At 40.4% G+C, this 21,508-nt stretch overlaps 2 protein-coding genes across 2 annotated transcripts; both read left to right on the forward strand.

Annotated features, from left to right (window-relative positions):
• Positions 1–2,342: 2,342 nt before the first annotated feature.
• LOC139472485 (transport and Golgi organization 2 homolog) lies at positions 2,343–12,079 on the forward strand. Its single transcript, XM_071254962.1, has 7 exons — positions 2,343–2,484; positions 3,527–3,643; positions 4,487–4,607; positions 6,376–6,452; positions 9,071–9,227; positions 10,331–10,447; positions 11,941–12,079. Exons 1-7 carry the CDS (start codon positions 2,343–2,345, stop codon positions 12,077–12,079), a joined length of 870 nt encoding a protein of 289 aa, XP_071111063.1.
• Positions 12,080–16,957: 4,878 nt separating this feature from the next.
• Positions 16,958–18,148, forward strand: LOC139472566 (uncharacterized protein F54H12.2-like). Its single transcript, XM_071255036.1, has one exon. The coding sequence runs from the start codon at positions 16,958–16,960 to the stop codon at positions 18,146–18,148; it is 1,191 nt and encodes a 396-aa protein (XP_071111137.1).
• Positions 18,149–21,508: the final 3,360 nt, after the last annotated feature.

Below are 21,508 nucleotides of genomic sequence, written 5' to 3' on the forward strand. Positions count from 1 at the left end.
CCCTTCGGAAGGTACCGATGGTTAAGGCTTCCTTTCGGAACAAAGGTTAGTTCTGAAATATATTCAAGCAAGGGACTGGGTGCAGCGTTGTTACAACAAGGGAGACCGCTAGCGTATGCTAGTAGAGCACTGTCTGATACTGAATGTGGTTATGCTCAGATCGAGAAAGAGTGTCTTGCCATTGTTTTCGCCCTGGAGAAGTTCCACCAGTATGCTTTTGGCAGACCAACAATCGTACATTCAGACCACAAACCTCTCGAGGCTATTGTTCGGAAACCTCTGTACAAGGCACCCAAACGACTGATGATGTTGAGACTCCTTCAGTACAACATAGATGTTGTGTACAGGCCAGGAAAACGGATATGCTCTCCAGAGCAAACATCAACTCAATCACAAGTTCCAGTAAACCCGACACGCGCTCAGCGGGGAATGCAGTCGGACATCTGAGAGTCAGTCCTGAAAAACTAGAAGTATTGCATAACGCAACACGAGAAGATGAGACAATTAACATTGTCAAGTCTGTAATCCTAAGGGGATGGCCTGAAAATAAGAAAGAATTACCTGAATCACTTGCTCCATACTGCTCTGCTAGAGATGAATTCACTGTGCACGATGGTCTGGTGTTCAAAGGAGAACGCATCGTTGTACCTGAAAACATGAGAACACAAGTCAAATCTCTCCTCCATTCATCTCATCTCGGGAAAGAAAGTATGCTAAGAAGAGCTTGAGAGTGTGTGTATTGGCCTGGCATGACTGACCAGATCAAGCAGATCACAGAATCTTGTGAAGCCTGTCAGACATACGGTAGAGCTCAACAGAAGGAATCTCTGATGAGTATTGAAGCCAACTATCTGTGGGAGATAGTAGGGACAGATCTGTTCACGTTTGAGGATCGTGAATACCTTCTTACTATTGACTACTTCAGTGGATTCTGGGAAGTTGATTACCTTCCGAAAACTAACTCATTAGCTGTGATTAAGGCACTGAAAATACACTTCTCAAGACATGGCATTCCAAACCAGCTCATCTCTGATAATGGTCCACAGTTCATGAGTGAAGAGTTCTCATCATTCACAAAAGTATGGGATATTGTACATTGTACCAGTTCTCCTAGACATCCAAACGCCAACGGCAAAACAGAATCTGGTGTGAAAGCAGCCAAAACAATGATGAGCAAGTGCAAGAGTTCGAAGATGGATCCCTATCTCTGTTTGCTCGAACTTCGGAATACTCCGACTCAGAACACGGGGACTAGTCCGACCCAGAAGTTGTTCAGTTGAAGGACTAGATCACTAATGCCAATGTCAGAAGAACTGCTGATGCCTGGAAACCACAGTGACTACCTGAATGATCGCAGATCAATAGAGAGTGCCCAGAGAAAAAGATCTCAACTCCTACAACAGACATGCGAGAGACTTATTTCCCTTGGAGGTCAGAGATATGGTTCGCATGAAACCCTATCGACTAGGACAGAAAGAGTGGGAGAAAGGAACTGTGAGTAAACGATTTGACGAACGCTCTTATGAAATCGAGGGTGAGAATGGTTCCTACAGAAGAAATAGAGTACACTTGAGAAAATCAAGTGAGACCAATCCTCCTACTCCTGTCCCAAAGCTGATTGCTGCAGCGGAGACCGGTGTAAGTTCAGATATTACACCCGTGACTCAACACTCAACAAATGTGAAGTCACCTGACTCTGTCTCAGTACATGAGACGGGCAGACCCAAATCTCAGGTAATACCTGTACCTGAAGTTCCAGACAACCTGAGACGATCTACCAGACACAGCAAGACGCCTGCCTACCTCAAAGACTTTGAGGTGTCCATGAAGTAGATCAATGACCTGATGTTCCTGTTCAAATTGACTGTTAATTGATAATTGTGTTCAGCGTTCATGAATTTGCAAAAGACTGTAACTTGTGTTAATCTTCGGTGAATAAGCTCTTCAGTAATAACTCATTAAGTTCATTACCTTTCTTGGTAATCTTAATCATTGTATTAATCACTAGTACAAGTGATGCTTTATTTGCTCCTGTTCTACGTTAAAGTAGAAATCACAAATGCCGCTATATGACGAATGCGGCTGTACCACAGGGTTCGAGTATACTAGGCCCTAAGTATGTACCATGTCATAGCCCAAAGGGTCCTCCCTCATGTATCCATGTCAGTTTGACCTCTCATTCATAAGACAACGGCTGACAGTCGACTACCACTAAGTAACAAAGGCCCCAATACCACAACATCTAATTAACATTCAGGACCTTGTCTCTTGCTGTCACAAAGGCCATCACAATATAATGCATTCTTAATTTCCCAAACAGGTGTAACTGGTGAGCAACCAAGATGTGTATCTTGTTCTTCCAACTGAATGACCGAGAGGAATGTGGCACCTACCGCCTAGTTCTTGCCAACAACCGAGATGAGTTCTGGACTCGACCCACATCAACAGCAGCATACTGGGGGGAGAAGGACAACTGCCTCAGCAGTAAGACATGTTCAACATAACCACTGTGCCAATTAATATTGAATTTCACCTGGTTTCTTTTGTTACCACAATATAAACACTATTTCAAAAGACACATGGGTCAGATTCTGTTTATTATCATCCAAAATCATTCTTCCAATTTTTATGCCACTGACTTAAAAGGGAGGGTGTTTAGTTATACCAAGGAATTCTGTCAGTCCATCTGTCCGTCCGTCCGTCCTTCCGTCCTTCCGTCCATCCTTCCAAGGTAATTTTTTGTAAGACCCATAACTTGAAAACTACTGCATAGATTCATTGAAACTTGGTGAACACTTTCTATGACAAAAGATTCTTTACAAATTTAAGGAAACTTTCAATAGAAATGGAAGCAGTGCTACATTTTGATTTTGGTATGTGTATTTTCTGAACAAATATTATTTTCTTTCTTCTTTTGAACATAGAATTTGTTTTTCTTCAGCATTTGTGCAACCTATAACTTGATTCCGATACTTTGATTTTCTTAGAAAATATTGCTCTTTTTCGTGTTTTGAACTTAGAAGTATGTAGGGAGTCAAAGTCGGGGGTATTCGTGAGCCCTGCTCACTCTTTGCCTTGTTTCAGGTTGTAAATGAATTTGTCAATGTTGGATTAAATTTCCAATGAAGGAAATGAATATGATATCTGTGATGAATTATTTATATAAGTTCACTTAAATTGTAATTTTTTTTATCAATGATGTATTTCTTAGTAGACTAGTTTGGAAATTCTTTCAAGTTCAAATCTGATGCTTTTTTTAGCATTTGAAGTAACATACCATTCCTGTTAGTTAAAATTGTGTTCTGTGAAAAGCTAAGTTGTCATTTACCATTAAGTTTACCATTGAGTTTACCATTGAGTTTACCATTAAGTTTACCATTGAGTTTACCATTGAGTTTACCATTGAGTTTACCATTGAGTTTACCATTGAGTTTACCATTGAGTTTACCATTGAGTTTACCATTGAGTTTACCATTAAGTTTACCATTGAGTTTACCATTGTTGTTTGTGTGTTGTTTCTGAGTAGGCTTGGACCAGAAGCCGGGGAGAGAGGGTGGGATTTGGCTGGGGATCAACAAACAGGGCAAGATTGGAGTTCTTCTGAACATACTCGAAGAACACCTCCCCAACAGGAAAGGAAGAGGTAACACTTGTCAAAGTTCCTGTACTTATATAACATTGAGTCTTCACACAACTCTGATCGATTAGTTGTATCATATGATGTAGCATTATAATGGCACAATCCCAAATCATATTCTTTCTTGACTGGTACGTGTGTCAAGATTAGTTACGAAGGATTTCTTATGAGGACATTTTAAATATTGTGATTATGCAATTCTATTTCTAGAATAGGATGATGGAAGTTTGATGAGAGCCTTTCCCTTCCCCACAATGAAGAGTTGGTAGCCTCATGCGTTGTTTGTTTGGGGGCGGTCGGGTAGCCTAGTGGTTAAAGCGTTAGCTCGTCACGCCGAAGACCCGGGTTCAATTCCCGACATGAATACAATGTGAAGCCCATTTCTGGTGTCCCCTGCCGTGATATTGCTGAAATATTGCTAAAAGCGGCGTAAAACCAAACTCAATCACTCACTCACTCACTTTGTTTGTTTGTTGTTTAACGCCGCAGTGAGCGATATTCCAGCTATATGAAGGTGGTCTGTAAATAATGAAGGATCAGACCATCCAGTGATTGTCATCATGTGCATCGATCTACACAATTGGGATACAACGACATGCATCAACCAAGTCAGCGAGCCTGACCACCCAATCACGTTAGTCCCCTCTTACAACAAGCATGGGGTGCTGAAGACCTACTCTACTCCAGATCTTCATAGGGTCAGCCTCGTGGTTAAAGTGGTGGCTCACCACTCGAAATACCCAAGTTCTATTCCCCACATGGGTATAATTTGTAAAGCCCATTCTTTATACGAAATTACTGAAAGCAACATGAAACCACTATTCTAGCTGACAAAGAGTTTTACTTCAGGGTTCTTGGCGAGGGATTTCATAGCCTCGGACACATGTGCTGAGACGTTCCTGCAAGACCTGTCTAAAGACCTAGTCAGCTCCCAGTATAACGGGTTCCACCTTGTTCTCCTTGAAGCAGGGTATGTAGATTGAAGTAGATCATCATGATGCCCAGAAAATATGAAATCTGTGGTCAATTGGTGTGCTGTATACTGTGCAATGTTGACACCCTTAGTTATGCCAGGATCTGCTGATCATGTTTCGATTCCCAGTTTCACTCAAACTTTCATCACTGGTTTGTCAGCACCATTCTCATGGGTTCCATCATAGTGCTAAACACTGTGTCCTGAGTCACGCCATCATGCAACTGAATACAATCGAGACACTCTCGCAACATTTGTATTATGGTTTTAAAAAATAATTCATGATGATATTTAGATATCATTTACCATTTTTCAACAAATTTGGTTTTAAAATGTTTTCCAAATATTCAGGGTATTCCGAATGGACCAAAGTTGCTCACAGTTGTCATAAAAGATCCCTAAATGGGGATCAGGTGGTCAAGCCGTGACTTTGATGATTGCCCATCAGTGTATCATTGTGCCCTGATTGTGTTTCATTTTGCCCTGATTGTGTATCATTGTGCCCTGATTGTGTATCATTGTGCCCTGATTGTGTATCATTGTGCCCTGATTGTGTGTATTAGAGCTGATTGTGTTTCATTGTGCCCTGATTGTGCGCATCATTGCTGATTACATAACATTGTGCCCTGATTTTGTGGATTAGTGCTGATTGTGTATCATTGTGCCCTGATTGTGTGGATTAGTGCTGATTGTGTTTCATTGTGGCCTGATTGTGTGTATTAGTGCTGATTGTGTTTCATTGTGCCCTGATTGTGTGTACTATTGCTGATTGCATATCACTGCGCCCTGATTGTGTGGATTAGTGTTGATTGTGTTTCATCGTGCCCTGATTGTGCGTACCATGGCTGATTGCATATCACTGTGCCCTGATAGTGTGTATTAGTGCTGATTGTGTTCCATTGTGCCCTGATTGTGCGTACCATGGCTGATTGCATATCACTGTGCCCTGATTGTGTGAATAAGTGTTGATTGTGTTTCATTGTGCCCTGATTGTGTGTACCATGGCTGATTGCATATCACTGTGCCCTGATTGTGTGAATAAGTGTTGATTGTGTTTCATTGTGCCCTGATTGTGCGTACCATGGCTGATTGAATGTCACTGTGCCCTGATAGTGTGTATTAGTGCTGATTGTGTATCATTGTGCCCTGATTGTGTGTATTAGAGATGATTGTGTATCATTGGGCCTTGATTGTGTGGATTAGTGCTGATTGTGTTTCATTGCTGATTGTGTGTCATTGAGTCCAGGTCATGTGTATCATTGTTTGTTCTTTCATTCTGCCATTGATGAACAGTGACCATGTTGCACGGACACACAACATTTTCCATTATACTTGTGGTTGGTGATGTGCAAACAAGCAATTCTTCTTCTGTTTATTTTTGATACAATCTCATTAAAGTCAGATCTTATACTATGATATGATACCTCTCTGCATTAAGATCTGATACCCCCCACCCCTACGCACTATTTGGCTGAAATAATGCTATGAACACACAATGCCAATGAAATAATGCTGATGCAACATTACAGTTTAAGGCACTCACTCACTCTATTAATACCTCCAGAGAAGGTTGTCAGCTGACCTCCCAATCTAAGTAACAACAACTGTTTAAGTTCATTTTTGAAATCAGATACGCTGCTCTGAATGCTTCACCCACTCATACAGAGATGCAACGCTGATTAGTAATTTAAGTAGTTGTATGAAACTAGTATGATTTCAATGTCTCTTAAAGCAGTTGCAGTTCTCTTTTACTCTGCTATTTCAGAGGCCCACATCCGCTGGCGATGTACCTGACAGAGAGTTCTGAAGAAGAGAGAAGAATGCAAAGGCTGCCACTCGGAGGTAACCAGGGTTGTGTTGTACATCCTCTAGTGTCAGTGGCACAGTCATCTTTGTGAGGCAATAGAGTGAACTGACTTTAAAAGTCCAGTTTCCACCCTTGCCTAACAAGGCTGGAATTCCTGCGCTTGATTGTAGCGCCACCAGTGGCTATTACAAGTTATGTCCCTTCTAATCCTCTCCTATGGACCAATCAGATTCCACCTCTTGTATATTGTAAAAAAAATGGCAGCGCCCAGTTAAGATGATATGATCAATAATCAAGATCTATACTGAACCGCAAAAGAAACATCACTATGGATAGAATTAGATATATGAGAAACCTTATTTGTCCAAACACTGTAAACATACTTTGAGACATATTAAGAAGATGAAACTTGGCAAAACTGATCATCAAGGTTGAAATTAAAGTGTCAAATTTTCTTAAAGTGAAACACAAGACTAGTCTCTGAGAAAATGGCATCACAAGTCAGTATCTTGTGTGTCCGCCATGTGCATTGATGACTGCCGTGCAACATCAATACATGGAATGGATGAGGCAGTTGATGAAGGCCATAGGCACTTGAGCCCACACTCTGAGGAACGCCTGACGCAGTTCAGCTGCAGTTGTCGGCCTTGGTCGGACGTCATTTAGCCGTCTTTGAATCTCGTCCCACAGGTGCTCAGTGGGATTTAAATCGGGACAGAGGGCAGGCCACTGCATGGTTCTAATGCCATTCTGCTGGAGGAAGTCTCTTGTTGCTCTCGCAGTGTGGGCATGTGCGTTGTCATGCTGAAACTCGTGTTTGCCAAATGAGGTATGGCGTGTGGTCTCAAGACTTGATCAATGTACCAAGCTGCTGTGACGCCATTGCCTCTCCCTGGACCAATGTTCTGGAAGACCACAGGCCGACCCTCTGTGCAAGACCAATTCCTCCCCACACCATGATGCTCGGACCATCCCACGAGTCTCTCTAAACAACACAAGCATCCGAATAACGTTCCCCATGGTGTCGCCAGGCTCTCTCTCTGCCATCTGCTGTTGAGATAAAGTAACAGCTCTCGTCTTCTCTGCTGTGCTGGCGCCAATGCTGGTGCTGTGTTGCCCACTGAAGACGGTCCTGGTGATGACATGGTGTCAGAATGGGTCCTCGGTGTGGCCTGTGATAGTGGAGGTGTCTGCTCGTCAATGGTCAAACGCACTAATGTGTCGCTGGTGTGTCCCCATGGTCTGTCAACCAGTTTCCGCAGCAGTAACAAAGCAATCTTGAAGATGCTGTCGCACAATCTGACGATCCTGACATCAGGTGGTGACCCTTGGTCTTCCACTACGTGGTCGGTCATCTGAAGTGTTGGTGGTCTGGTACCTTTGCTGGAGCCTGTATATGGTCCTTACATGGACTTGAAATGCATTGGCTACTTGCCGGGCAGTTTGTCCAGCTTGCAATCGTCCAAGGGCTTGGTGTCGCTGATTTCTTGTCACTCTTGGCATGTGGTAGCAATTCAATTACTAATGAATGTTATCCTCTCTGTTGGGATTTTTTTCGGGCAAAAAATGGGGGAGCTCATGTGCATGGGGTTACCATGGCTGTTGCCGTGATGCGTTTGGGCGATTGGTTTTATTGTCATCTGCTGTGTTTATTTATGATCAAATTTCATTTTTCCGTACACGGTAATGTTAAATTTTAGAAACTTTGACAAAAATTACCCAGAAACTGATGTGTTCTTGACATATAACAAATGTTATATTGGGATAACACTCTCTTAGTAAAGCACAGATTCTCATACCTTTTTGGGTTGAGACCCCTCTAAGGTTTGAACCCACACTTCCAGAGTGAGGCACCTAATCGACAGCACACAAAGTCAGTGATCCACCCACTCAGCTACCGAGGCTTCCACAAAAATGAAAGTCAGACAACTGGTAGTCTAGATCATGTACTTTGATAACCCCTCTGGCAAGTGTAAATTGACACGTTACCATATCCATGTTACATTTGACCACTTTCTAAATGGGGTTCGGTCGGGTAGCTGACATGGGTACAATGTGTGGAGGCCATTTCTGGTGTCCCCCGCCGTGTTATTGCTGGAATATTGCTAAAAGCAGCGTAAAACCACACTTACTCACTCACTTTCTAAATGGCATTGTGTGTTCATTCTTGACACAGTTGCATGGGAAACAATGAGAAGGGTATAGGTGTATCATTCACTTGCTGGAGAAAGGAGAGGTTATGGTTAAGACAAGGTAAGCCATGACAATGAGACCAGAAGTTTTTGCTGCACAAATGTACTAAAAAAAATAATGACCCCCCCAATGCTTGTCTTAATTAGCTGACCCTCCCGATGTCCTTTTTTCAAGACCCTCCCTGAAAAGACAAATGCAATAGCACTGTTTGTTTTATTATAAAATCTCCATCCCCAAGTATGTGTATCGTGGTTCATGACCCTCCCCTAGAGATATTCATATTTAGTGGTGACCCTCCCCTGAGTCCCTTTGATCTACCACTCCCCATAATAAATGACCACTCCCCATGTACAGCCGGATATCACAATATTACCGACACATCAAATACAAGGATGGGGACATTGTGATTGGTTTTGTGTTAAAGTTTGGTTTAAGGGATTTTCTTTGTTGCCCTTATTAGATTACCATGCCTTTGGAAATTCAACTGTTGATAGGCCTTGGCAGAAGATTGAACAAGGGCGCCCTCAGTTTCAGAAGATCATTGAAGAAAACCGAAGTCCTGAAGCCAAGAACAAGCTGGTAGATTCCTTAATGGATTTCCTCAACGACAAAGGACAGTAAGTGTTGGTGAGGTGACTCTGGGGTAGACATTCATGCATTTGCACTTTAATACGGACCCATAGTTTAGATACATTTCAAGTTGGTCTGTTATTTAGTTTAGAAATTGTGCATGCGTCATGTGATAACAAAACATACAACTTTATGGATAACAGTCTCATGAGTGTTGCAAACAGCGACATTTTGATGTAGATTCTTACACCGTTATCAAACTGGAGTGATGTGATGAGTAATAATATGCTATTATTGGGAATTACAAGATGTACCCTGTTCAAATAAGCGCTCCATGTCCAACTTCTGGACCGATCTGTGAGTAATTGATATGAGTACCACTACTAAGACCGAAGACAGCAAGCAGCCAAGAGGATCAATTGGTAACTATGATTGTAGAAGTTTTAGTTTCATCAATGTTTGAACTATGTTTGTTCACTACTGCTTGTTCTCTAAAAACAATTTTAACTTGTGTTTAATAAGTACTAATAACACTTTAGAATTTCATAGGGAATGGTTGAGGTATGTCTGCATATCCTAGGAAATTAACAACAGATTTCTCTTCAGTCAGGTGTATTTCATTGTTGGTTAGGGTAGGTTTGTTCACATTTGGAGGAAAATAAAAAGGCCAAGTGCTAAATACATTTAGTTTTTAGATAGCTAAAATATACTGGTTAATTAAGAAATAAACAAGTGGGAGTTGTTTGTCATAAATAAAACACTGCAGGAAGAATAAACCATGGGCGCAACCCCTCATGGTCGGACAAGTCCATTTGATGCACAGGTGGGTATTTCCCACATATTCTCCCAATCCTCACTTTGGTTACCTGTACCTTTTTTCCCCGATACTGATTGTCATATCTCTCATGCTTTGAAATGTGATTGCTCGGTCATCGCAATTATCTGTGTTGCCCAGTTCCATCTATGGGGAAGAAGTCATTGTAAAAAATAATGTCGTCATATATACAACGTCATCAAATTGCGAGTGCAAGTTCGAATCTCCAGAAATGACGTCAAGATAGAACAATGTTTTATCGTGAAATAAACCAAGCTTCGTCCTACATTGTTCTTAGCGCTTTATAGCATAACTATCTTATATTAAATGTTACAGATATACAGCAGACAGTGTTCTTGGAGCGAAATGTCAAGACCTGGGTTTTCCCACCAACATAAGAGACGAGAGGTCAGCTAACCGTGTGTGGTCGCCATCTATCATGTGTGGGACAAGGTAAGCAAACTTGGGGTTTGTCATGACGAGAGGTCAGCTAACCATGTGTGGTCGCCATCTATCATGTGTGGGACAAGGTAAGCAAACTTGGGGTTTGTCATGACGAGAGGTCAGCTTACCATGTGTGGTCGCCATCTATCATGTGTGGGACAAGGTAAGCAAACTTGGGGTTTGTCATGACGAGAGGTCAGCTAACAGTGTGTGGTCGCCATCTATCATGTGTGGGACAAGGTAAGCAAACTTGGGGTTTGTCATGACGAGAGTTCAGCTAACAGTGTGTGGTCGCCATCTATCATGTATGGGACAAGGTAAGCAAACTTGGGGTTTGTCATGACGAGAGGTCAGCTAACAGTGTGTGGTCGCCATCTATCATGTATGGGACAAGGTTAGCAAACGTGGGGTTTGTCATGACAAGAGGTCAGCTAACCATGTGTGGTCGCCATCTATCATGTATGGGACAAGGTAAGCAAACTTGGGGTTTGTCATGACGAGAGGTCAGCTTACCGTGTGTGGTCTCCATCTATCATGTATGGGACAAGGTAAGCAAACCTGTGGGTTTGTCATGACGAGAGGTCAGCTAACTGTGTGTGGTCTCCATCTATCATGTATGGGACAAGGTAAGCAAACTTGGGGTTTGTCATGACGAGAGGTTAGCTAACGGTGTGTTGTTGCCATCTATCATGTATGGGACAAGGTAAGCAAACTTAGGGTTTGTCATGACGAGAGGTCAGCTATGCACTGCTTGTTCCTGGCTCACAGGGACTGGTGATGTTTCTTTGTGGACTACCACTTTCACATTTTGATAGATGCCAACTCTGCATCAGATTAAACAGAGATAAATAGAGTTGCCATATGTATTTAAAGGGTCAGTATGTCAACTGTTCTGAAGCATTGTTTGCAAGCAAAAGCCGATAAACCCCAAGCTTACTCGGCTCTGGCTGCCTCATTCAACAAGAGAAGTTCATGGGTGATGAAGGAACGTAGTGTGTAGAGACCAGAGTTGATGTATGTATTAAAGGGTGATGAAGGAACGTAGTGTGTAGAGACCAGAGTTGATGTATGTATTCACGGGTGTGATGAAGGAACGTAGTGTGTAGAGGCCAGAGTTGATGTTTGTATTCACGGGTGAAGAAGGAACGTAGTGTGTAGAGACCAGAGTTGATGTATGTATTCACGGGTGATGAAGGAACGTAGTGTGTAGAGACCAGAGTTGATGTATGTATTCACGGGTGATGAAGGAACGTAGTGTGTAGAGACCAGAGTTGATGTATGTATTCACGGGTGATGAAGGAACGTAGTGTGTAGAGACCAGAGTTGATGTATGTATTCACGGGTGATGAAGGAACGTAGTGTGCAGAGGCCAGAGTTGATGTATGTATTCACGGGTGATGAAGGAACGTAGTGTATACGTAACTCACATCAGCCGTATGTATTCAGTGTGTTATAAAACCCGAACTCTGTGAATGTAATTACATGTGCTTTCCTGTTGTCAGGACGAACACTGTCATCCTGGTGGACAGCAATGGTCGGTGCGACTACATTGAACGATCACTTGTGACTCCAGTGGACCAAGAAGATCCGCAAACAACCACCAAAACATTTTCTTTCCACATTGACCTGACCTCCATATAACATCCAGCATGTCTTGTAGTTTAAATATTTTTCTGACCTAAGTTAGCTCCCCTTAACCAGAATATTATGCAGAGCAATGTCAAATCCCAGATTTTTCCTGGTTTTGTTTTTCGGTTTGTCTTTACCATATCCCAGCTCATGGGTTAAACAAAATGGTAAACATCTAAGACCTGCATAACTTCAGGCTTTCCTCCCACATTAAGCTGACACTGTGATATAAATGGAATATTGTTTTATGTGGCATTGAACCAAACTCACTCACTCATTCTTGTTGGTGAAGAGGTATTGGTGTTGTTGGTGTTGGTTTGTTTGTTGTAGTTTCGTTTCATTTCATGTTGTTTATTGCTGCACTCAGCAATACACCAGCTTTATGACAGCGGTCTGTAAATAATCGAGTTTGGACCAGACAATCCAGTGATTGATATCATGAACATCGATCCAATTGGGATACGATGACGTGCATCTACCAAGTCAGCACACCTGATACCCGATCCCTATAGTCACCTCTTACGACGAGCATGGGTTGCTGAAGACCTATTCTACCCCGGATCTTCTGTTTGTGGTAGTGAGATGGGCATATTTAAAAGCTGTGCCCCAATCCTGTGTCATATTCATGAATCATGTCAATTATTCCATCCCTGTTGTTTTGTTGAATATTTGGGTTGGCTGATAGGTGCATGTTTGCTGATACTTATAAGTGAAAATAAGCCATTCTGGCGATACTGAATATGCATAAGTAAAGACAATGATTGCAAAGTGCATTATCATGGAACTGTTCTGTGAGAACAATACCTTCCAAATGGCGTGCTGGTTTTCTTGGGGAATAAGTCAGCAAAGAGCCGGAGTCACAGGAGACTAATCACAATTTTATTTACAAGAACAATTAACAATTTACAATATACTTAGAAAAATAGCTGAGGGTGCCACAGAGAGTCGGTACAACCCTCTGGGCTGTGGGAGAGAGGTCTGCTTGGTAAGAGAGTCAAACCCCTTCTCTGTCCTAACAAGAGGTTACTGTAGGTATTTAACAAAAATTAGAACAATAAAATGGAATATGATTGGTTGATACACAATTGGTTGTGCCCTATGCTAAAGGAATGGCTAGACAGAGGGGAATACTTAATCCTGTTAATCCTGTTGGACTGGCACTAATCTTGTTGACATATTTACTGGATGCTTTGAAAGAGATTATGGTGACGCTATAGATGAGCTTGTGTTGGGGCTAATCCTTAATGCCCTATAGACGAGCTTGTATGGGGGCTAATCCTTAATGAGTCAAATTTTAAGTTATTGCTGAATGTTATTCTAATATAGGTGATGACAGATTTACTTAAATAGAATAGTTCAAGGTAATCTATAAGACTATGTAGACATATCTTTTATCTGGGAGATGGGATCTTGACACCTTAGGCTAGCATTTATCTAAAAGCTTCAAATCTATTAAACTATGTAGACGTAACCCTTGTCTTATTGAATAGTATGTCTAGAAGATGCGCTCCCATTACCTTAGGCTAGCATCTATCTAAAAAGCTATAACTGAAACTACTGATATTTTATATATGCATTTTACCTGATGATCAGTATTACTTGCTAAACTATAATTATAGGAAATGATGTATAAATATTACACCATTATAACTCATAAAAGCACTTGATGTAGATCTAATTATTATAGGATAACTTAGTATAAATGTTATACCATGATAGCATTTTCAAGAAATATCCATTTTGCTGGTGATAAACATAACGGTTGAGTTTTGATCACACAGTTACAATGCAGGTAAGGATCGGCAGTCTGGTGCCTGCAGGCGGTTTATGTTTTGCAGTGCGTCTGTCTCAAAGTCGGTCAATTGGGCCTTGAATACAAATCTGGAATTTTTTTTCCTTCAAAGAGTTTGTGCTGGTAATGTATGGACGCTGCCATTCGGAGTCTGCTTTCTAAAACGATTCAGTTTAATTTCTTTTCCGCCTGGAACTTCCCGATTATATTCGTTTTCAAGATACAGTAAAGAGATATGAGTAGGGTAAAAACCTCCAGTTCAGCACAGACAATGGAATCCTCACTCATCAACAATGGAATCCTCACACTAAAACATCCTCAATCCTTAATCCTCAATCGCACCAATAGACAACAATATATGTTTAGTTATGACAGCTTATATATTCAAGAACTCAATTGAACAGAACATTGAGTTCATCGCTATTGCTACAGACATAAGAGAAAAAACATGTCTGCTCATAAATTCTCTTTCTACACTTGGAAGTATGTACAGCGAGAGGCTAACCAGCTACAAGAAAATATTATCCTGAAATCTTCAGACATCTTTCAAAATCGTCAACAGTATGTGTCAAATGCTAAGACTCTCTTTCAACTGGATGATTCTGATGATACATTCAAAAGAGTTATCATCAAACACACAAGAACATTTCTACCACAGGTTGATGAAGTATATGCATATCACAAGCTCAGACATGTGGAAGAACTCTTAACACTCTGTTACAGTCTTGAAGTGTCCAAGATGATACAGCGGTTTTCTTGTGAATTGTGTTTTGGATGCATGTTTGAAACAGAAGACGAATCAATTCATGCCTGTAATTTATCAGAAGAACAAGTGGAAAAGTATTTTTCAGCTGCAATCATCGATCTTAAAGATGAACATGTTTTAGTTAAATGGATGAGCATTATAGCTGATGATCCATCGGTGAAAAATTCCTTTAACTTTCTTCCTTATCAGTGTAAGGATTACCGTGACTCACACTTTAAAACTACTCAGTGGTTGGAATGATTGAAACCACGAACTGTTAAAATGTTGCTCTTGGAAAAACGTTTGTCATAGACAATCACTACTATATCCTCTTTTTCATATATCATTCTACATATTCATCATATAAAAGAAAGTTACCATTGTATTTGTCTAAATATATGAATAAATTTTGATATATAATCATTCTTGCCTTATGTTTTTTATCATTTCACCATGAGTATTCCAAACAAGAAGAGAGTATCTCACGTGAATGAGAAAGAATTAGCAAAATATTACTTTGATCCAGAAAAGCCAGGTGGTTTTTTTTGGAGCTAAGAAATTACACCAAGAGTTACAGAGGAAGCAACACCCCAACTTGAAACTTCACAAGGTAGAGCGCTTTGTGAATAACCAAGATGTTTACAGTTTACACAAACCAGTAAACCACAGATTCCAGAGACTGAAAGTGAGGGTAAATTCCATCAATGAAATGTTTGATGTAGATTTGGCTGACCTGAGTCGCTTTAATAAAGAGAATGACGGTATCAGGTATTTGCTTGTGGTTATTGACATTCTCAGTCGATTTGCCTTTGCTATTCCTTTGAAAAACAAAAGTCCAGAAACTGAACTTAAAGCCTTCAAAGAAACCCTCGAACACGCAAACCAAACAAGGTGCGTGTTGATTCTGGATCAGAATTCAAAGGAGTATTCAAATCCTTTCTAGCTAAACATAACATCACTATCACCATTGCTCGAAATGAAAATATCAAAAGCAATTATGTGGAGCGTTTCAACAGAACCCTGAAGTCATTAATCACAATATATGACACATAACAATAATAAACATTATATACATGTTCTCCCCAAATTGATGAACAACTACAACCACACAATTCATTCTTCACTACCCCATCTATCTCCTGTGCAAGTCAACAAGAATAACCAACTGGAAGTGTGGGAACATTTGTATGTCAAACCCCTACAATCCGCTAAACCAAGATAAGCAAAGAAATTTGTATATAAAGTAGGTGATCTTGTACGTATCCCATATCTCCGAAAACCCTTCAGCAAAGAGCTTGATTGGACCGAAGAACTGTTTAAAGTAGCCAGACGATTCAAAAGACAAGAGATACCACAGTATAAGATCAAAGATTTACATGATGAAATCATCAAGGGAAGCTTTTACTCCAATGAGCTGTAAAAGGTGAACAAAGACGAACAAGTACTGTGGCAAGTGCACAATATTTTATAGAAAAAACGTGTAAAAGGAAAGACTCTTGTATTAGTACATTGGTTAGGTTGGCCGAGTTCATTTGATTCCTGGGCGGAGGAAGCTGAATTAAAAGACCTCTAATGGAGAAATACATTTTTCTAAGGACCTCTTACTCCAAGCAGTCTTATTTTCCAGACAATACACCTTACAAATTCCAAGTCAAACTGAATCAAAGGTTGAATTTAGATGGTTTCTGGGTGGTGTCTTTGCCTGAGCTCCATTTTGGAAAAGTTGATATCTCTGACCTGAATGATACTTATGTGGATGTGTTGTGCAATATTTGTGACAGTTCCTTAGTAGGAGAACATGCCTATATTGAGACGGATCGATCTTAGACAGGCTCCTTCCTATATTTTTGCCAATGAATACATCATTCCCATCAAAGTTAAGGAGACTCCACATATAGAACTGCATATAAAAGCATGTAACGGTACCCATTTATCATTTTTAAAGGAAGAGACACATGCAACGCTACACTTGAGACGTTACCCTTTCATTGAGTAAACCATGGAGTCCATGCCACTGTATGTACCTGACTATAACACATGGAAGAATTATTTCAAGAAGCACATGAAAGGTACTTCTGCTTTGGTCAATGGTAAACCTCATCCAAAGGTGATACCTACTCGTCTTCAGATTCAACAAGAAGAACCAAAGGTGAAAGTGGAAGTCACATCAGAGGCACAGAGTGTGGTAGAGAGAGCTGATGCAAAAGAGAAGCGCCAGAGATCTTTAAAGAGAGCTGCAAACAACCCCATCACCACTTCAAAGAAGATCCGTCAGACTGCCAACATCCCTTCTAAGACAGCTAAAGTGCTCCAGTGTACACCTGTGCAAGGGAACGATATTTTCAGTTAAAATATGGCTTTGCTTAATGATAACAATTTTGAAGAATTAGTACCTCCTTCTCTGAATCTCTTTACTCTTCCGCCCTACCAGACCATCATCACTCAACATTATTTTGATGAAGTACGTCCAGTCAGCCAAATCAATGACTCATCCCCCTTGGAATTTCAAGTCATCAATGCAGGCAGTGATTATATTGATCTGAATCGTACACGTTTGCATGTAAAACTTAAGGTGAAACATGCAGATGGTACAAACCTGGATGTAAAAGAACCTGTTGCAACAGTGAACCTGTTCCTGCAATCCCACTTCTCTCAAGTCTCTGTGTACCTTCAGAATCAATTGGTGTCCTCCACCAACAATCACTATGCCTACAAGAGCATGATGAAAACTCTGTTGAACTATGGTGCAGAAGCTAAGAACACTCAACTGACTTCACAACTGTTCTACAAAGATATAGGCGAGACTAACATTGAATCTACAGATCCCCTCACTGGTCTCAATACAGGTCTACAATCCCGACATATCTTCATTGATGGGAGCAAGACCCTAACCATGTCTGGTCCTTTGTATGAAGACATTTTCCACATGAGTAGACATATGGTTCATGGTGTGAATCTGACAGTGAAACGATCCCCACCCCAGTTCTGCCTGATCAGTGGGAAGGCTGGACAGGAGTACAAGATCGAAATACTGGATGCTTACCTGAAAGTATCTAAACTGAAAGTCAACCCAGCTCTCATTTTAGCACACAACACCTTGTTTCAAGATTCTAATGCTTTCTTCCCATATACCAAGAGTGAGGTTAAAGTAACCTCGATTCCAAGCACTCAGCTGACTGCGACCATTGATGGATTGAGCAATCCAATCGCCAACCGTTATATTGTAGGCTTTGTGAACAGAAGCAGTTTGAATGGTTCCTACAATGGTAACCCCTACAACTTCAAATCTTCTATGTTGAAAAGCATCAGTCTCTACATCAATGGAGTTAGTGTTCCTGGAAGACCAACCCAGTCAGATGACATTGAGAGCTATGTGAACATGTTTGATGGATTATGTTTGTGGAGGAAGAATACAGGAAATGCTATCAGCAGAAGTGACTTTTTGCTGGGGAGTGCTCTTTTTGTCTTTGATATTGATACAGTGTGCAGTGAATCTGAGTATTTGAATCTGCTGAAATCAGGAAGCACATGGGTTGGAGATTGAGTTCAAATCAGCACTTGCACACACCCTAAGCTGCATTGTCATGAGTGAAAGAAATTCTCTCATTGAGGTTGACAAGACCAGGGACGTGTTTGTCAAGTAGGAACAACAACAACAACAATGAAATCCTCTGAGCTCTTGTGTGCTAAACAATGTGATCCAGTATTAAGGAAACATGTCTTTGGAGTGTATGCCAAAGATACTCTACCGAGACTTAGCAAAAACATGTTAACATGAGGTGTGGGGCTTATTGTCAATACAGAGCTTACTCATCAAAGACGTCACTAGATAGCTTTGTATATCAAAGGCAGCACTGCTGAACTGTTTGATAGCTTAGCTGAACTGGTAGATTCTGTTTTTGTCAGGTATTTAAAGTCTTATGTATCACATTTCTATCATAATGCACAACCACTGCAATTGATAAATACCCACACTTGTGGATTTTTTTGCTTTGTACTTTTTATTGTGTAAAGTCAAGTTGGATGTAACCCTACAGAACTTTGTACAAAAATTTGACATGAAACAACTGTATGGCAATGATGCCTATGTCTCTACATTTATCTGTTATTATTTTAGATATTATACTCTTTCCTGTCATCTCTATGTATAATGATTACTATACATATATTCTTTGTCTGTGTATCAAATAAATAAATGAAAAATAAAAATTAGCTTTAGTGAACAATATTGTTGAGTGTTATTTATTAAACTGATTTAAATATTGCTTCCCAATGCATACAACTTACAGTTGTACACTGTCAGTGATTGGTGGATCTTCCTCAGGGAAAACTATGTGGGTGAAAAGACTGTTAGATGAAGCTGATCTCATGTTTGACAAAGACCTAAATCTTGTACTGTTATGGAGTATGGCAGAATCTGTTTGGAGAGATGCAAGATACTGTGGATCATATTCAGTTTCATGAAGTCCTCCCTTCTGAAAATCCACTACAGTCATGGTCCACACAATCAGACCACAACATGTTGCTGGTGACAGATGATTTAATGATGAGTATTTGTAAAAGTGAATTAATGTTGAATCTTTACACAACGCTGTCTCATCATTGGGGTATCAGTGTGATTAACATACAACAGTCTGCTTATCCGAAAGAAGAGTGTAACCGCACCATTTCTCTGAACACCCACTATTTTGTCTTGTTGAGTAACCCCAGATCAGCTCATGAATATAAGATTTTGGCTTCCCAAATCTTCCCTGGACAGGCTAAATATTTTAATGAGGCCTTTCAAGATGCTATAAGTGGTAAATCAATTTGGATACCTCATGATTGATGCCTCTCCCTATGCCGATCCTCAATATGGACGTTTGCGCAGCGGTATCTTCCCAGAGGAAGTATGTACAGTATATATTCCGAAATAAGAAACCATATAAATCATACCAATAAGACATGAGATATCTTATTTGAGTTGGTACCATTGAGGAATAAACAGCAACAGCAGCAGCAGCAGCTTACCCTGTTTTTCTACAATGGATGTCTGTGGTCGATTTGATAATTTTACTAAGGATGGAGAGGTGGTTACACCATCATATCCTGATGGATTTAAGTACTCTGACAGATTAAAATCGTTTACTAATTGGCCACTTCAGATGAAACAAACTCCTGAGTTAATGACAAAAGCAGGGTTCATATACACAGGACAATCGCACAAAGTGTATTGCTTCATGTGTCAACTGAGAGTGCACAAGTGGATACCTGTGGATGATCCTATGACAGAACATTTCCGGTTGTCTCCCAACTGCAGGTACCTACACATGATTGATCAGCCCAATACCACAACACAATCGGGGTTAAATACAGTCAAAGTAGATGAACGTGTACATTCACTTGTTACACCTCAGTGAAGCAGGATGGGGGGCTTACTACAGCAATATCTACCTTTTTTACAAACCTAACAGGAAGCTATTAGCACCTTATTGTTGAACATTTTGAAAGCCAATATTCCAGTGTCTGATAAGGATAAAAGACGTCTTCATCGCAACAAACAGAACATTAGAGCTTTGACAGGCAAGACATTCAGTCATGGTGCAAAGCAGGAGCTGTGGTTGAAGCAACATACTATCTTGCCCATCTGTGTGAACGCTTTGAGAACTTACTTACAACATGAGCAAAGCAATGGTGTTTCTGTCCAGAGACACCTACCAACGTATGGTGGACGACCACCAAGCTCAGACGAAGATGACTCTTTGTCAGGAACATCAGACAGTGACACAGAAGACACATAAGACACCACATAAGACTCTGAATAATCAGTCTTCTGTAAATGCAGAGGTTAAACCCAAGGAGGATGTTGTGGAAGAGAACACCACAGAGCATCTTTTAAATCAACTCTTGTATGGTGTTAAATCTAGTAAAAGGATTGGTAAGCTGATGAAATTATGGAGGCGTGTCAAGGAGAAACTGAACTTCAATACACAATTTTAACTTTTGACTGAACAAGGAAATGTAGTACCAGAGACTAATGTTATAGAACTCACTCGTTTTGCTATTTTGCATCAGGGTTCTGCACCTATTGGATACACAATGTTTCAACAACTTCTTAAACAGTTTAATGTTCCCAATCATCTATTGTTCAAACCAAGGAAGAAAACCTCAAAAGATAAAACTCTTTATGTTAAACAACGAGTCATCAAAGGTGTACCAGGAAGAAAACACTTTAAAGAACTTGAATCTTTGTAAATGTTTCTTGCAAGATATAATATATATGTGTAAGAACTTCTATTACTATTTAATAAACTCGTATGCTGTGGGTGAAAACACCAACTTCTTTGTTATTTATCTTTTTCACCATCAATATCATCAAAGAAAGGAACATATAGTTTGTACAGGTATTTTACAGCCTTTTATTCACAAACATCTATTCAATGTTCATTTTTATGCGAAGCTGATTTTTAAGCTTCTCTTTTCTATCATCAGAAAAGAAAATGTCATGCATAAAGTCTATACTCTCATAGCAAGATGTATCATAAAGTTCTAGGGGAAAACCTCTGATCTCATGCCTGGCTTTCTCTAAAACCTAAGCATGTGGTAGAACATGTAATGCATCATCAAAATATACATCCACAACCTCATTGCTTAACCACATGATGCATTGATGATGCACTTGTGAGGGGTGGTCCACTTGACATCCATAACAGTTGTCATTACATAGCTTCCGTACCATTCTCTGAAGTTCATCAAGGTAGATTGTCTCTAGAACACCTTCAAACAGCGGCTTATCATTATGAGATGAAAGCCATTGTCTACTGATATAGACTCTGTGTACTGTCACATTATAAGGTCTCAGGTCCCGCATTGTGGATACTCCACTGTCCATTTGTCTGCCAACTCTCCCTATCCATCTTAGACC

Source organism: Haliotis cracherodii, unplaced genomic scaffold (assembly GCF_022045235.1).
Source record: "Haliotis cracherodii isolate W230 unplaced genomic scaffold, xgHalCrac1.p SCAF_24, whole genome shotgun sequence".
NCBI classification, from domain to species: domain Eukaryota; kingdom Metazoa; phylum Mollusca; class Gastropoda; order Lepetellida; family Haliotidae; genus Haliotis; species Haliotis cracherodii.

Coding starts and splice junctions, on each gene's coding strand:
- LOC139472485 (XM_071254962.1), top strand. CDS start 2,343: ATGTGTATCTTGTTCTTCCAACTGAATGACCGAGAGGAATGTGGCACC. Junction 2,485..3,526: donor GAAGGACAACTGCCTCAGCA/GTAAGACATGTT, acceptor GTTTCTGAGTAG/GCTTGGACCAGAAGCCGGGG. Junction 9,228..10,330: donor TTCCTCAACGACAAAGGACA/GTAAGTGTTGGT, acceptor TAAATGTTACAG/ATATACAGCAGACAGTGTTC.
- LOC139472566 (XM_071255036.1), top strand. CDS start 16,958: ATGGCTTTGCTTAATGATAACAATTTTGAAGAATTAGTACCTCCTTCT.